Here is a 16,276-nt window from a genome sequence, read left to right as displayed (position 1 = left end):
CACTTCCATCAGAACACATCCTCATACAATATCATTGTTGAGGTATATAATGATCTCCTGGTTCTGCTCATTTCACTTAGCATCAGTTCATGTAAGTCTTGCCAGTCCTCTCTGTATTCATCCTGCTGGTCATTCCTTACAGAACAATAATATTCCATAACATTCATATACCACAATTTACCCAGCCATTCTCCAATTGATGGGCATCCATTCATTTTCCAGCTTCTAGCCACTACAAACAGGGCTGCTACAAACATTTTGGCACATACAGGTCCCTTTCCCTTCTTTAGTATCTCTTTGGGGTACAAGCCCAGTAGAAACACTGCTGGATCAAAGGGTATGCACAGTTTGATAACTTTTTGAGCATAGTTCCAAATTGCTTTCCAGAATGGCTGGATGTGATCACAATTCCACCAACAATGTATTAGTGTCCCTGTTTTCCCACATCCCCTCCAACATTCCACATTATCTTTCCCTGTCACTCTAGCCAATCTGACAGGTGTGTAGTGATATCTCAGAGTTGTCTTAATTTGCATTTCTCTGATTAATAATGATTTGGAGCATATTTTCATATGTCTAGAAATAGTTTCAATTTCTTCGTCTGAGAATTGTCTGATAGTTTGATTTCTTATAAATTAGAGTCAATTCTATATATATTTTGGAAACGAGGCCTTTATCAGAACCTTTGATTGTAAAAATGTTTTCCCTGTTTATTGTTTCCCTTCTAACCTTATCTGCATTTGTTTTGTTTGTACAAAAACTTTTCAATTTGATATAATCAAAATTTTCTATTTTGTGGTCAATAGTGATCTCTAGTTCTTCTTTGGTCATAAATTCCTCCCTCTTCCACAGGTCTGAGAGGTAAACTATCCTATGCTCTTCCAATTTATTTAGAATCTCATTCTTTATGCCTAGGTCATGAACCCATTTTGACCTTATCTTGGTGTACGGTGTTAAGTGTGGGTCAATGCCTAGTTTCTGCCATATTAATTTCCAATTTTCCCAGCAATTTTTGTCAAATAATGCGTTCTTATCCCAAAAACTGGGGTCTTTGGGTTTGTCAAATACTATATTATTAAAGTTATTGGCTGTTTTGTCCTTTGAACCTAACCTATTCCATTGATCAACTAGTCTATTTCTTAGCCAATACCAGATGGTTTTAGTAATTGCTGCTTTATAATATAATTTTAGATCTGCTACAGCTAGGCCACCTTCATTTGATTTTTTTTTCATTAATTCCCTTGAAATTCTTGACCTTTTGTTTTTCCATATGAACTTTGTTGTTATTTTTTCTAGTTCATCAAAGTAGTTTTTTGGGAGTCTGATTGGTATAGTGCTAAATAAATAGATTACTTTAGGTAGTATTGTCATCTTTATTATATTTGCTCGCCCCATCCAAGAGCATTTAATATTTTTGCAGGCATCATTTCATTGCCTCATTGCAAACAATCCTAAAAGGGAATGTTTTTTTTTTCAGATTTTTTTCCATTTCTGAAAACAATATACCTGTTATCTTAAAAGGGCAATGAGATTGCACAGGGCATAGAGCACTGGGCCTGGAATCGGGAAGACTCATCATCCTGATTTTAAATCTGACCCCAGATACTTATTAGCTAAATGACCCTAGGCAAGCCACTTCACTCCATTTGCCTCAGTTTCCCCAACTATAAAATAAAGTGGAGAAGGAAATGACAAACCCTTCCAGTATCTCTGCCAAAAAAAACCCAAATTGGGTCACCAAGAGTCAGATAGGATTGAAAAGCAACTGAACAAAACTAATATCGTTTTAAAATTATTATGCCCATTTTTTAAGTTGAGAAAGCTGAGAGTCAGGAAAGGCAGGAGGCTTGTCCAAAGAAACTTGGGAATTACCAGAACTGAGACTGACACATGTCATTTTGATGAAGTTCTGAGTATCATAACACATAAATTTTTCCATTCAGTATTTTGGGGAGGATTTGTAAATAACCCGAGGTGCTCAGTGTGAGCTGAAGGTTATCCTGCTCCTGCTTGGATGTTCATGATTATCCCCCTTCTGCAGGAAGTTCTTGAGGAGTGGCTCAACTGCCAGCGCGCGTGGCTGTACCTGGAGCCCATCTTCAGCTCAGAGGACATCACCAGACAGCTGCCCGTGGAGAGTAAGCGCTATCAGACAATGGAGAGGCTCTGGAGGAAAATCATGAAGAACGCCAATGAGAACAGAGAGGTGGGCTTGGCTTACAGGGACCAGGGATCCTCCCCGGGCTAAGGGAGAGGTAGAGCCCCACAACTGGGGTGCAGCCGGGAAGACATCGACAACATCTCTGCTGAGTGCAGGCCTCCAACTGCCTGGGCCGTGTGTGCCAGGGGCTCTTGAGAGCCTCAGGAGGGCAGACCCACTCCTGGGTGGGAGTCATCTTGCTTTTCCTCAGGCCCCATACTGGCCTCTTATTTTTTTTAAAGTTTTTTTTATTATAACTTTTTATTTACAAGTTATATGCATGGATAATTTTTCAGCATCGACAATTGCCAAACCTTTTGTTCCAATTTTTCCCCTCCTTCCCTCCACCCCCTCCCCCAGATGGCAGGTTGACCAATTATGTTGTTAAATATGTTAAAGTATAAGTTAAATACAATATACGTATACCTGTCTATATAGTTATTTGCTGTACAAAAAGAATCGAACTTTGAAATACTATACAATTAACCTGTCAAGGGAAAAAATAATGATGAATGTTGGAGGGGATGCGGGAAAACTGGGACACTGATGCATTGTTGGTGGAGTTGTGAACGAATCCAACCATTCTGGAGATCAATCTGGAATTATGGCCAAAAAGTTATCAAACTGTGCATACCCTTTGATCCAGTAGTGTTTCTATTGGGCTTATATCCCAAAGAGATACTAAAGAAGGGAAAGGGACCTGTATGTGCCAAAATGTTTGTAGCAGCCCTGTTTGTAGTGGCCAGAAGCTGGAAAATGAATGGATGCCCATCAATTGGAGAATGGCTGGGTAAACTGTGGTATATGAATGTTATGGAATATTATTGTTCTGTAAGAAATGACCAACAGGAGGAATACAGAGAGGCTTGGAGAGACTTACATGAACTGATGCTAAGTGAAATGAGCAGAACCAAGAGATCATTATACCCTCGACAATGATATTGTATGAGGATGTATTCTGATGGAAGTGGATTTCTTTGACAAAGAGACCTAATTGAGTTTCAATTGATAAATGATGGACAGAAGCAGCTACACCCAAAGAAAGAACACTGGGAAATGAATGTGAACTATTTGCATTTTTGTTTTTCTTCCCGAGTTATTTTTACCTTCTGAATCCAATTCTCCCTGTGCAATAAGAGAACTGTTTGGTTCTGCATACATATATTGTATCTAGGATATACTGCAACATATCTAACATATATAGGAGTGCTTGCCATCTAGGGGAGGGGGTGGAGGGAGGGAGGGGAAAAATCACCACAGAAGCGAGTGCAAGGGATAATGTTGTAAAAAAAAATTACCCTGGCATGGATTCTGTCAATATAAAGTTATTATTAAATAAAAGAAAAAAAATAATTAACCTGTCAAGGAAATCAAAAATGCAGGTGGACAAAAATAAAGGGATTGGGAATTCTATGTAGTAGTTCTTAGTCATCTCCCAAAGTTCTTTCGCTGGGTGTAGCTGGTTCAGTTCATTACTGCTCTATTGGAACTGATTTGGTTCATCTCATTGCTGAAGATAGCCATGTCCTTCAGAATTGATCATTTCACTCAGCATGAGTTCGTGTAAGTCTCTCCAGGCTTTTCTGAAATCATCCTGCTGGTCATTTCTTAGAGAACAATAATATTCCATAATATTCATATACCACGATTTATTCAGCCATTTTCCAATTGATGGGCATGCACTCAATTTCCAGTTTCTGGCCACTACAAAGAGGGCTGCCACAAACATTCTTGCATATACAGGTCCCTTTCCATTCTTTAATATCTCTTTGGGATGGATCAAAGAGTATGCAGAATTTCATAAATTTTTGAGCATGGACCCACAGTTAACACCATATACCAAGATAAGATCAAAATGGGTCCATGATTTAGGCATAAAGAATGAGGTCATAAATAAATTAGAGGAACATAGGACAGTTTACCTCTCAGACTTGTGGAGGAGGAAAGAATTTGTGACCAAAGAAGAACTAGAGATCATCATTGATCACGAATAGAAAACTTTGATTACATCAAATTAAAAAGCCTTTGTACAAACAAAATTGATGCAAACAAGATTAGAAGGAAAGCAACAAACTGGGAAAACATTTTCACAGTTAAAGGTTCTGATAAAGGCCTCATTTCCAAAATATATAGAGAATTGACTCTAATTCACAAGAAATCAAGCCATTCTCCAATTGATAAATAGTCAAAGGATATGAACAGACAAATTTCAGAGGATGAAATTGAAACTATTTCCACTCATATGAAAGAGTGTTCTAAATCACTATTGATCAGAGAAATGCAAATTAAGACAACTGTGAGATACCACTACACACTTGTCAGATTGGCTAAGATGACAGGAAAAGATAATGATGAATGTTGGAGGGATGTAGGAAACTGGGACACTGATGCATTGTCGGTGGAGTTGTGAACGAATCCAGCCATTCTGGAGAGCAATCTGGAATTAGACCCAAAAAGTTATCAAACTGTGCCTACCCTTTGATCCAGCCATGTTACTACTGGGCTTATACCCCAAAGAGATCTTAAAGAAGGAAAGGGACCTGTATGTGCCAAAATGTTTGTGGCAACCCTGTTTGTAGTGGCCAGAAACTGGAAAATGAATGGATGTCCATCAATTGGAGAATGGTTGGGTAAATTGTGGTATATGAATGTTATGGAATATTATTTTTCTGTAAGAAATGACCAGCAGGAGGAATACAGAGGCTTGGAGAGACTGACATGAACTGATGCTGAGTGAGATGAGCAGAACCAGGAGATCATTATACACTTCGACAACGATACTGTATGAGGATGTATTCTGATGGAAGTGGATCTCTTCGACAAAGAGAAGATCTAATTCAGTTCCAACTGGTCAATGGTGGACAGAAGCAGCTACACCCAAAGAAAGAATACTGGGAAATGAGTATAAACTGTTTGCATTTTTGTTTTTCTTCCCAGATAATTTTTACCCTCTTAATCCAATTCTTCCCATACAACATGAGAAGTGTTCTGTTCTGCACACATATATTGTAGGTAGGATATACTGTGACATGTTTAACATGTATAAGACTGCTTGCCATCTAGGGGAGGGGGCAGAGGGAGAGAAGGGAAAAGTCGGAACAGAAGTGAGTGCAAGGGATAATGTTGTAAAAAAAATTACCCTGGCATGGGTTCTGTCACTAAAAAAGTTATAATACAAAAAATGATAACTTTATGAGCATAGTTCCAAATCATTCTCCAGAATGGCTGGCTGTATTCACAATTCCACCAACAATGCATCAGTGTCCCAGTTTTCCCACATCCCCTCCAACATTCCGCATTATCTTTCCCTGTCATTCTAGCCAATCTGACAGATGTGTAGTGGTATCTCAGAGTTGTCTTAATTTGTATTTCTCTGATTAATAATGACTTGGAGCATATTTTCATATGGCTAGAAATAGTTTCAATTTCTTCATCTGAGAATTGTCTGTTCACATCCTTTGACCATTTATCAATTGGAGAATCTATAGATTTTAGAAATGAGGCCTTTATCAGAACCTTTGATGGTAAAAATGTTTTCCCAGTTTATTGCTTCCCTTCTAATTTTGTCTGCATTAGTTTTGTTTGTACAAAAACTTTTCAATTTGATAAAATCAAAATTTTCTATTTTGTGATCAATGATCTCTAGTTCTTCTTTGGTCATAAATTCCTTCCTCCTTCACAGGTCTGCGAGGTAAGCTATCCTGTGTTCCTCTAATTTATTTATAATCTCATTCTTTATGCTTAGGTCATGAACCCATTTTGACCTTATCTTGGTGTACGGTGTTAAGTGTGGGTCAATGCCTAGTTTCTGCCACACTAATTTCCAGTTTTCCCAGCAGTTTTTGTCAAACAATGAATTCTTATCCCAAAAGCTGGGGTCTTTGGGTTTGTCAAACACTAGATTATTAAAGTTATTGACTGTTTTGTCCTTTGAACCTAACCTATCCCACTGATCAACTAGTCTGTTTCTCAGCCAATACCAAATGGTTTTGGTAACCGCCACTTTATAATATAATGTTAGATGTGGTACAACTATGGCCTCTTACTTTCTTTTCTTTTCTTTTTTAATAGCTTTTTATTTACAAGTTATATGCATGGGTAATTTTACAGCATTGACAATTGCCAAACCTTTTGTTCCAATTTTTCCCTTCCTTCCCCCACCCCCTCCCCCAGATGGCAGGATGACCAGTAGATGTTAAATATATTAAAGTATAAATTAGATACACAATAAGTATACATAACCAAATCCTTATTTTGCTGTACAAAAAGAATTGGACCCTGAAATATTGTACAATTAGCCTGTGAAGGAAATCAAAAATACAGGTGGGCAAAAATATAAGGAGTGGGAATTCTATGTAGTGGTTCATAGTCATCTCCCAGAGTTCTTTCACTGGGCGTAGCTGGTTCAGTTCATTACTGCTCCGTTGGAACTGATTTGGTTCATCTCATTGCTGGAGTTGGCCACGTCCATCAGAATTGATCATCATATAGTATTGTTGTTGAAGTATATAATGATCTCCTGGCCCTGCTCATTTCACTCAGCATCAGTTTGTGTAAGTCTCTCCATTGCCTCTTACTTTCTACATGGATCCTTGAGACGGGAGCAGCCTCTTGCTAAAGATGCTAATCCTGCATCTTTCTGCTTTTCCTGTGACTTCTAGGTGATTAACATATGTGCCGATCAAAGGCTACTGGACAGTCTCCGAGACTGCAATAAACTACTGGACCTGGTTCAGAAAGGCCTGAGCGAGTACCTGGAGACCAAGAGAGCTGCTTTCCCCAGGTGGGTCTGGTTCCTTTTCTCCTGGTCTCCTTGTTAGGAGAGAACAGGTTTGAAACAAGCACTGTGGATGCTCAGGGCTGGGAAAACCCACTGCTTGGGGCTGGAATGACCTAGAGAAGGCTCCTGGGCTGGTTGTGTGCCTGTTCTGGATCTAGGCTCCCCAAGGGGGGCCAGTCCCATGAAGTGACTGATCTTTGGGCAAATGAAAAGAAATCCTCAGGATGTCTTTGACTTGACATTTGGGGTCAGACACACCAAGACAAACCTCTTAACAGGGAGTTAGAATGTCGAAGTTTTTCTGCATCTATCCCCTGCTTCCCTGAGCTATCCCTGAGGGCCACCCCCCCCCCCGGGCTCCTCACTGGGTCTGGGGTCTAGTGGTTAACCTTAGGATGTGGATTGACCCCAAGGCATCTCCCATGCGGACCTCTGGGACCTTCATCCCTCTGCCTCTGCCTCTCCTGCAGATTCTACTTCTTGTCTGACGATGAACTGCTGGAGATCCTGTCCCAGACGAAAGACCCTACAGCTGTGCAGCCCCACCTCCGGAAGTGCTTCGAGAACATTGCTCGGGTAATTGGGACTGGGGGCATCCTATGAAGGATAGGAGAGAGAACCTGGGAACGGGGGTGTGTCCATTGAGTACAAAAGACAACAGATCCCCCCCAAGACAGGAAGGAGCCCCGCCCCCTCCTTGGACATGGGACTGAGGGACCTGGCTTTGGGGGCACCTATGGAAGCACAAGCCCCCTTCTCCCTCTGCTTCTATGTGAAAAGAGAGCTGTGGGCTGTCCCTGCTAGGCTGCACTCTAGTGCAGCCGGACTCCCTCTGTAAAATGGGATAAAATGGACCCCGAGGACCCTCTGAGCTCTTTCCGATTCTGCCTTTGAGACTACGAAGGCCTGGGTTCTGTTTCCTTTCTGACTCCTGAGTGAGTGCGGCCAGAAGCACTCCAAGCTCTGGAGGCTCAGCAGGCCCACGTGGAGCCAAAAGCCTTCACTGAGGGAGGAGTGGGTGTGGGCTTGCAGTCAGGGTCCCCTGGCCTGGGCATGGCAGAAAGCAGCATCCCTGCTCCCCTTCCTTCTCCCACTCCCCCAGCTGCTTTTCCAGGAGGACCTGCAGATCACCCACATGTATTCCGGGGAGGGCGAGGAGGTCAGGCTCTCCTTTTTCATTTACCCCACGGGCAATGTGGAAGACTGGCTGCTGGAGGTGGAGCAGAGCATGAAGGCCAGTGTGCATGACTTCATCGAGCGGGCGATCCAGGCCTACCCTCAGGTGAGCCTCCATCCCCCCACCACCAGTGGGAAGGCCCTCCTTTCCTTCTCTGCCTGGGCCACGCCGGCTACTTTGTCCTTGGAACTCTCACCGATGGAGGAAGTGGCAGTAATAGTAACAATGAGGAGAAGAAGGACTCTTCGTTCTATGGCACTTTGACATTCTCTTTTCTCCCCATGAACTCATAAGGCAGGGAGGATGAATATTTTTTCATTTGATTTTATGGTTGAGAAAACTATAACCAAAAAACTTAATATGTGTCAGAACTGGACTCAACCCAAGTCTTCAGCTTCATGCCTTGACCAGTGCTCCATTTTAGAGGTTTCTTGAACATCTCCCTTGGGAATCTGGAAGGTCTTTTAAAAAGGAAATTCTAGAAAGTTTACAAATTTGGGGAGAGATGTCAGGGTACAGGGTATTTGAAGTCAGAAGACCTGGAATAAAATCTGGCTTTGCCACTTATTCATTGCTTATGTGCTTATGGACAAGACACTTGGGCCTCCTGCCTTCAGCTTCTGCATCGGTAGAATGAGGGGAAGGGACAAACTTTTCCAGCACTAAATCAAAAACTTACTAGCTTTCTAAGAATTTCTGGAAGCTCCTAAGAGTCTTAACATGAGCCTATTTTTCATGAAGACATGGTGGCACAAGAGTGAAGTGGCCAGTCACACAGCAACTTGAAAGAAAGAGGTCTTATGGGGAGGAGAGTTAGTGCCAACAAAGCTCATCAATTCTTTGTGTGTGTGTTTCTATTTTTGACAAAATTTTATTTTCCCCAGTTACATGTAAAACAATTGACATTGGGATTTTTTTTTCATTTAAAAAAATTTTCTTAAGAATCATGTTAGGAGAGAAAAGAGAAAAAAACATGAGAGAAAAAAAATAATAAACAGAAGAAAAAAATTGAACAAAGCATATGCTGATTTACATTCAGTCTCCATAGTTCTCTCTCTCTGCTGTTTTTGGATGATGGTTTCCTTAGAAAGTTTATTGGGATTGCCTTGGATCACTGAACTGCTTGAGAAGAACCAAGTACATTATAGTGTACATAGCTATTGCTGTGTACAATATTTTTCTGGTTTTGTTTGTTCATGTATCATGTATCATGATCATGCTCAGCATCAGTTCATGTAAATCTTTCCAAGCCTTTCTTAGCCTGTTTACCATTGTTAATAGAATAATATTCCATTACTTTCATATACCATAACTTGTTTAGCCATTCCCCAATTGATGGGCATATCCTAATTTTCCAGTTCTTTGCCACCACAAAAAGAGCTGCTACAAACATTTTTGCACATGTGGGTCCTTTTTTCTCTTTTATGATTTCTTTGGGAAACAAGCTCAGTAATGGCACTGCTGGGTCAAAGGATTAGAGTAGTTTTTTAAAAATTTCTTTATTTTTACTTTGAACTTAATGGCAAAATGTATATTTGCATGTTCTTTTTAAAAAATAATAATAGCTTTTTACTTTTCAAAATACATGCACAGATAATATTCAACATTCACCTTTGTAAAACCTTGTGTTCCAAATTTTTCTTGCCTTCCTCTCCACTTTCTCCCTTCCCAGACAGCAAGTAATCCAACATAGGTTGAACACGTGCAATTCTTTTAGACATATTTCCATATTTATCATGATGCACAAGAAAAATCATTTCAAAAGGGAAAAAATAAGAAAAAAACAAAGCAAGCAAACAGCAAAAAGGGTGAAAATGCTAGTTGTGATCCACATCAGTCTCCACAGTTCGCTCTCTGGGTACAGATGGCTCAACACAAGACCATTGGAACTGGCTTGAATCATCTCACTGTTGAAAAGAGCCAAGTCCTTCAGAATTTATCATCACATAATCCTGCTGTTGCTATGTATAATGATCTTCTGGTTATGCTCATTTCATTTAGCATCAATTCATGTCAGTCTCTCTAGTCCTCTCTGAACTCATCCTGTTGATCATTTTTTATAGAACAATTATATTACATAACAATCATATGCCATCAGTTGGGTATGAGTATCCACTTAGTTTCTAGTTTCTTGCCACTACAAAGAGTGCTGCTACAAACATTATTGCACAAGGGCATCCTTTTCTTGCTGGATCAAAGGCAATTTTTATCAAAAGCAGTTTTATAGCTCTTTGGGCATAATTCCAAATTGTTCTCCAGAATGGTTGGGTCTGTTCATAATTCCACCAACAATGTATTGGTGTTCCACTTTTCCCATAATCCCTCCAACATTTATCATTATCTTTTCCTGTCATCTTAGCCAGTCTGATAAGTGTGTGATGGTACCTCAAATTTGTTTTAATTCGTATTTCCCTAATCAATAGTGATTTAGAGAATTGTTTCATATGACTATAGATAGCTTTAATTTCTTCATCTGAAAATTGTCTGTTCATACCCTTTGACTGTTTTATCAATTGAAGCTCATCGATCCTTGATCAGACAAAACATGCTGTTTTTTCAGACCCCGAGGACTGAATGGGTCTTGAATTGGCCAGGTCAGGTGACCATTGCTGGCTGTCAGACTTTTTGGACAAAGGAGGTGTCAGAGGCCCTGGAGGCCAAGGACTTAGACAGCCGACTCTTCCCCCAACTCTCGGCTCAGGTAGGAGAGCGGCAGCCCTCCCTTAGCCTCACACTCTTGGGAAGGACCCTGTTCTCCATTGGCTATCATTATCCTAGAAATAAACTACTTTCTCTGTAATGACACTCACACTGCCAGCCCTCTCAAAAAGTAAATGAAAGAAGCCATTCTGTCTATTCCAATCTAAGTTGGCCCCCATTCACTGAGCTACTACTGTGTATAAGACCTTGTCTTGGACTATGGGTAACCAAGAGGAAGATGATAGACAGACCTGTTCAGAGAGACCTGTATCTGGCATGGACTCAGTGCTTGATAAAAGCTTGTTGCTATATACTGGTATAGGAAATGGTGCTTGCAGATCTTTCCAGTTGTGGTCTGAACCTTGGGAACACTTAAAACTAAAGAAAAGGACAATCCCTCATGGTTCTGAATAGTGAGAATATCAGGGGAAAAGAAGCTAGCTCCTTGAAGGCCTTTTTCTTCCTGCCCCAAACCATACAATTAGCATCATCTCACCCACGTAGGAAAATGCAGCACTCCCTTCCCATCTCTCTTCTTCAGCTGTCCATTGTCACAAATACAAACCAGTGGACCTGGTGCCCCAAATGCCTCCTGCCCATTCAATTGAATGTCTATTGACTCCCATTTTCTGTCTTTTTGTACTTCCAAGCCCTATCAGCTTGGATGCTCCAGAAATAGAGATGGGACGAGTGGATGGAGCTGATATTCCCTTGACTGGCATCAGGAAAGTGGCTGAGTGACCTCTGTTTCCCTCTAATCCCTTAGCTGCAGGATCTGGTAGCCCTCGTCCGAGGGAAGCTGTCTAGGATGCAGAGAGCTGTGTTGTCTGCGCTAATTGTCATTGAGGTCCACGCTAAGGATGTGGCTGCCAAACTGATAGATGAGAAGGTGGTCAGTGTGAATGACTTTGAGTGGATCTCCCAGCTAAGGTAAATAACCACCTTTCTTTTTTTTATAATAGCTTTTTAATTTCAAAATACATGCAAAAATAGTTTTTAACATTCTTCCCCTGCAAAAACTTATGTTCCAAATTTTTTCCCTCCCTTTCCCTCTCCTCAAACAGCAAGTAATCCAATATGTTAAATATGTGCAATTTTTCTAAACATATTGTCATATTTATCATGCTACACAAAAAAATCAGATCAAAAAAGGAAAAAAATGAGGAAGAAAAAAAAAAGCAAGGAAAAAACAAAAAAGGTGAAAATACTACATTGTGGTCCACATTCAGTCCCCATAGTCCTCTCTCTGGGTGCAAATGACTGTCTCTCTTATCACAAGTCTATTGGAATTGTATATCACCTTATCATTGAAAAGAAAGTTGTCTATCAGAGTTGATCAAGGTATAATCTTGTTGCTATGTACAGCGCTCTTTTGGTCCTACTTACTTCACTCAGCATCAGTTCATGTAAGTCTCTCCAGGCCTTTCTGAAATCATCCTGCTGGTCATTTCTTACTGAACAATAATATCCCATAATATTCATATACTGCAATTTACCCAAGCATTCTCCAATTGATGGATATCCACTCAGTTTCCAGTTTCTGGCCACTACAAAAAGGACTGCGACAAACAGTTTTGCACATGTGGGTCCCTTTCCCTCCTTTAAGATATATAAGCCAGGCTAGGCTCACAAGACAGAATAGTCAATTATAGCAATCTAGTGTTTGACAAACCCAAAGCCCCTAACTTCTGGGAAAAGAATTCATTATTTGATAAAAACTGCTGGGATAATTGGAAATTAGTATGGCAGAAATTAGACATGGACCCACACTTAACACCATATACCAAGATAAGATCAAAATGGGTCTATGACCTAGGCATAAAGAACGAGATTATAAATAAATTAGAGGAACATAGAATAGTTTATCTCTCAGACTTGTGGAGGAGAAAGAAATTTGTGACCAAAGATGAACTAGAGACCATTACTGATCACAAAATAGAAAATTTCGATTACATCAAATTAAAAAGCCTTTGTACAAATAAAACTAATGCAAACAAGATTAGAAGGGAAGCAACAAACTGGGAAAACATTTTCACAGTTAAAGGTTCTGATAAAGGCCTCATTTCCAAAATATATAGAGAACTGACTCAAATTTATAAGAAATCAAGCCATTCTCCAATTGATAAATGGTCAAAGGATATGAACAGACAATTTTCAGAGGATGAGATTGAAACTATTACCACTCATATGAAAGAGTGTTCCAAATCATTATTGATCAGAGAAATGCAAATTAAGACAACTCTGAGATACCACTACACACCTGTCAGATTGGCTAAGATGACAGGAAAAAATAATGATGAATGTTGGAGGGGATGCGGGAAAACTGGGACACTAATGCATTGTTGGTGGAGTTGTGAACGAATCCAACCATTCTGGAGAGCAATCTGGAATTATGCCCAAAAAATTATCAAAATGTGCATATCCTTTGATCCAGCAGTGTTTCTATTGGGCTTATATCCCAAAGAAATACTAAAGAAGGGAAAGGGACCTGTATGTGCCAAAATGTTTGTAGCAGCCCTGTTTGTAGTGGCTAGAAACTGGAAAATGAATGGATGCCCATCAATTGGAGAATGGCTGGGTAAATTGTGGTATATGAATGTTATGGAATATTATTGTTCTGTAAGAAATGACCAGCAGGATGAATACAGAGAGGCTTGGAGAGACCTACATGAACTGATGCTAAGTGAAATGAGCAGAACCAGGAGATCATTATACACTTCGACAACGATATTGTATGAGGACATATTTTGATGGAAGTGGATTTCTTTGACAAAGAGACCTGAGTTTCAATTGATAAATGACGGACAAAAGCAGCTACACCCAAAGAAAGAACACTGGGAAACGAATGTGAACTATCTGCATTTTTGTTTTTCTTCCCGGATTATTTATACCTTCTGAATCCAATTCTCCCTACGCAACAAGAGAACTGTTCGGTTCTGCAAACATATATTGTATCTAGGATATACTGCAACATATCCAACATATAAAGGACTGCTTGCCATCTAGGGGAGGGGGTGGAGGGAGGGAGGGGAAAAAAAAATCGGAACAGAAATGAGTGTCAATATAATGTAATTATTAAATAAAAAATTAAAAAAAAAAAAAGATATATAAGCCCAGTAGTAACACTGCTGGGTCAAAGGGTATGCACAGTTTGTTAACTTTTTGAACATAGTTCCAAACTATTCTCCAGAATAGTTGGATCCGTTCACAACTCCACCAACAATGCATCAGGGTCCCAGTTTCCCCACATCCCCTTCAGCATTTATCTTTATATTTCCCTGTCATCTTAGCCGATCTGAGAGGTCTGCAGTTGTACCTCAGAATTGTAAATGACTACCATTCTCAGCTGGACCAACTCCTCTCTGTTGCCGTAGTGAACTGAGTAGACAGAGCTGGTAACAAACCAGCAAATAAGGTAGATGCAAGGGGAAGGTTGGGCCAGAGGAACCAAGGTATGACCGGGGCAGGGGAGTGAGGTGATGGGCTGGGCCAGGCAGGAGAGAGGGGCTGGTGATCCAGATGTCATCAGTCAGAACAAGGCAGTGGTCAAAGCTGGGAGGCAGAAGCCAAGAAACCAGGGAAGTAAAGCGGACAGGATAGGGACTGCATTGTTGTTTGACTAGTGTAAGGAGACTCGCGCTCTTACATCAATTGGCACTTTATCTGTGATGCCCAATATGCTGAGAGGTTTGCTGACTTTTTCAGAGTTACACAGTCAGAACTTAGGTTTTCCTGCCTCTGAGGTTAGCTCTCTATCTACTAGACTGTGATGCTTCTCTTTTTTAATTAAAAAATCTCACCACCACCCCACTTCTGAAACCAACAAAATCCCCAAAGTCCCAATTTAGCCACACAATTTAAACCATTTCTAATAATGATATTTTTATCCAAAACAGTAGCTTTTCTTCTTTATCCTCACCTTTTTTCCTTTTAGGTCTAAAAACTTGTCTGACTTTTTTTTTAGTTACAGTCAGTGTATAGGTTTTTGTGATCCTGCTTTCTGTGCCTTGAGCATTCATCAAAATCTTGCCATACTTCTTTGTTTCCCTTCTATTTGTTATTTTGTAAGGACAAGCAGTTTTTCATTCTGTGGATACATCAAAATGTGTTTGGACATTCCCTGATTGAGGCTTCTTCCATGCTTTATATGGGGCAGAAGCCAGTTTTGGACATAACCTGCAATATAGCTGTTACCCACATCCAGCAGACCCTGCTGCAGACCCAGATGGCTTCTGGCCTTCTTAGTTATCTTTTAGTGCCATTCCCGACACAGCTATTCAGTGGTTGGCAGTCATCAGTGATAACTGATATTTTCTTGGTGCCATTTGGAGCCCCCCTGGACCCTCCATAGGGTAACCCAAGAATGCTCAGGATGGTCTGAGTGGACCAAAATGATAGCATTAGAATAGGAGGAGTGAAGAGGCAGGAGCTCCATCCCACAGAGCCTGACCTAGATGAGGATTTTGGCAATAGCCTGCTCACTACCAAGAGGATCTTGACATGTGAGAAATGGAGGATGATTAAAAACTCTCAGAGGGAATAGGACCAGGCTCTGTACTCCTCTAGAATTCTGCCAGTTTGGGACAAATGCAGTGATGTATCCAGCCCACGAAAATAATTTAGCCCACTTTATACCCCTGGCTTGCATAAAAATTGAGGAAATTTACCTTGTGGAACATATCATCTGGCTGTTATCCTTAGTATATCACCTTGAAAAGGTCTAGAGTTAGGGAACCAAAATGAGATTGGGGCTTCTGGTGGTCAGGGAGTTAAATGATAAGGTCTAGTGGCAGGTTCAGAGTTCAGGGAACCAAATGGAGAGGTTTGGCTCCCCTGCACCTCCTTGGGATTTGGCACAAGGATAGGGAGTTTTGAGTTCTCCCTTCTGGTGGCACAGAGGTTCTTTGCAAAAGAATTTACAGACCCAAAAACCTAGCTTGATAAAAGAGGTTTATTACAGGGATTGGGAAGTAAGGTTAGAAATCCTGACAGAGAGGCATAAAGTCTGGCTAGAGAAATAGGTGAGGATAAAGAAAGGGTGGCACTGGAAAAGAATATTATTCCAGTGGGCAGATCTATGGAAAATGGAATTTTGCACTGAGGATGCAGTCTTCAGTGGACAGAAAGTCCTGGCAGCAAAAGGAGCTGCCAGGGTCCATCTGCAAAGGACTTTAGTTGATGGAAGCTGTTATATTGAGTGTCTTGGTGGGGGTTGAGATAGCCCAAGTTGGCTTAGCTCAATCTGGGTTTCAACTTGAGCTGAATTCGAATTCAATGAGTTTCTTTCTAAATAACAGAATGGAACTGTTTGTCCCTTGTTGGGGTCCCTCAACTTTGAGGCAGAGTTTAAGGAGAGTTTCTCCTTCAAGGATTTTTAAAGTTTCGGGGTCCCCTCTTCAACCTGACTGTGCACCCCAAA

General features: G+C 40.6%; 1 protein-coding gene across 1 annotated transcript in view; it reads left to right on the top strand.

Moving 5' to 3' along the window:
* Positions 1-16,276, top strand: part of DNAH1 (dynein axonemal heavy chain 1) — a 148,268-nt gene that overhangs the window by 56,312 nt on the left and 75,680 nt on the right. The window contains exons 22-27 of the mRNA XM_051985319.1: positions 2,042-2,206; positions 6,862-6,983; positions 7,451-7,556; positions 8,083-8,262; positions 10,718-10,858; positions 11,624-11,787. Coding sequence (XP_051841279.1) covers positions 2,042-2,206; positions 6,862-6,983; positions 7,451-7,556; positions 8,083-8,262; positions 10,718-10,858; positions 11,624-11,787 — 878 coding nt within the window. The remainder of the gene's footprint in view (positions 1-2,041; positions 2,207-6,861; positions 6,984-7,450; positions 7,557-8,082; positions 8,263-10,717; positions 10,859-11,623; positions 11,788-16,276) is intronic.

Source organism: Antechinus flavipes, chromosome 1 (assembly GCF_016432865.1).
Source record: "Antechinus flavipes isolate AdamAnt ecotype Samford, QLD, Australia chromosome 1, AdamAnt_v2, whole genome shotgun sequence".
NCBI lineage: Eukaryota > Metazoa > Chordata > Mammalia > Dasyuromorphia > Dasyuridae > Antechinus > Antechinus flavipes.
The sequence above is the reverse complement of the archived record's forward strand: the minus strand, read 5'-3'. Positions and strand labels throughout refer to the sequence as shown.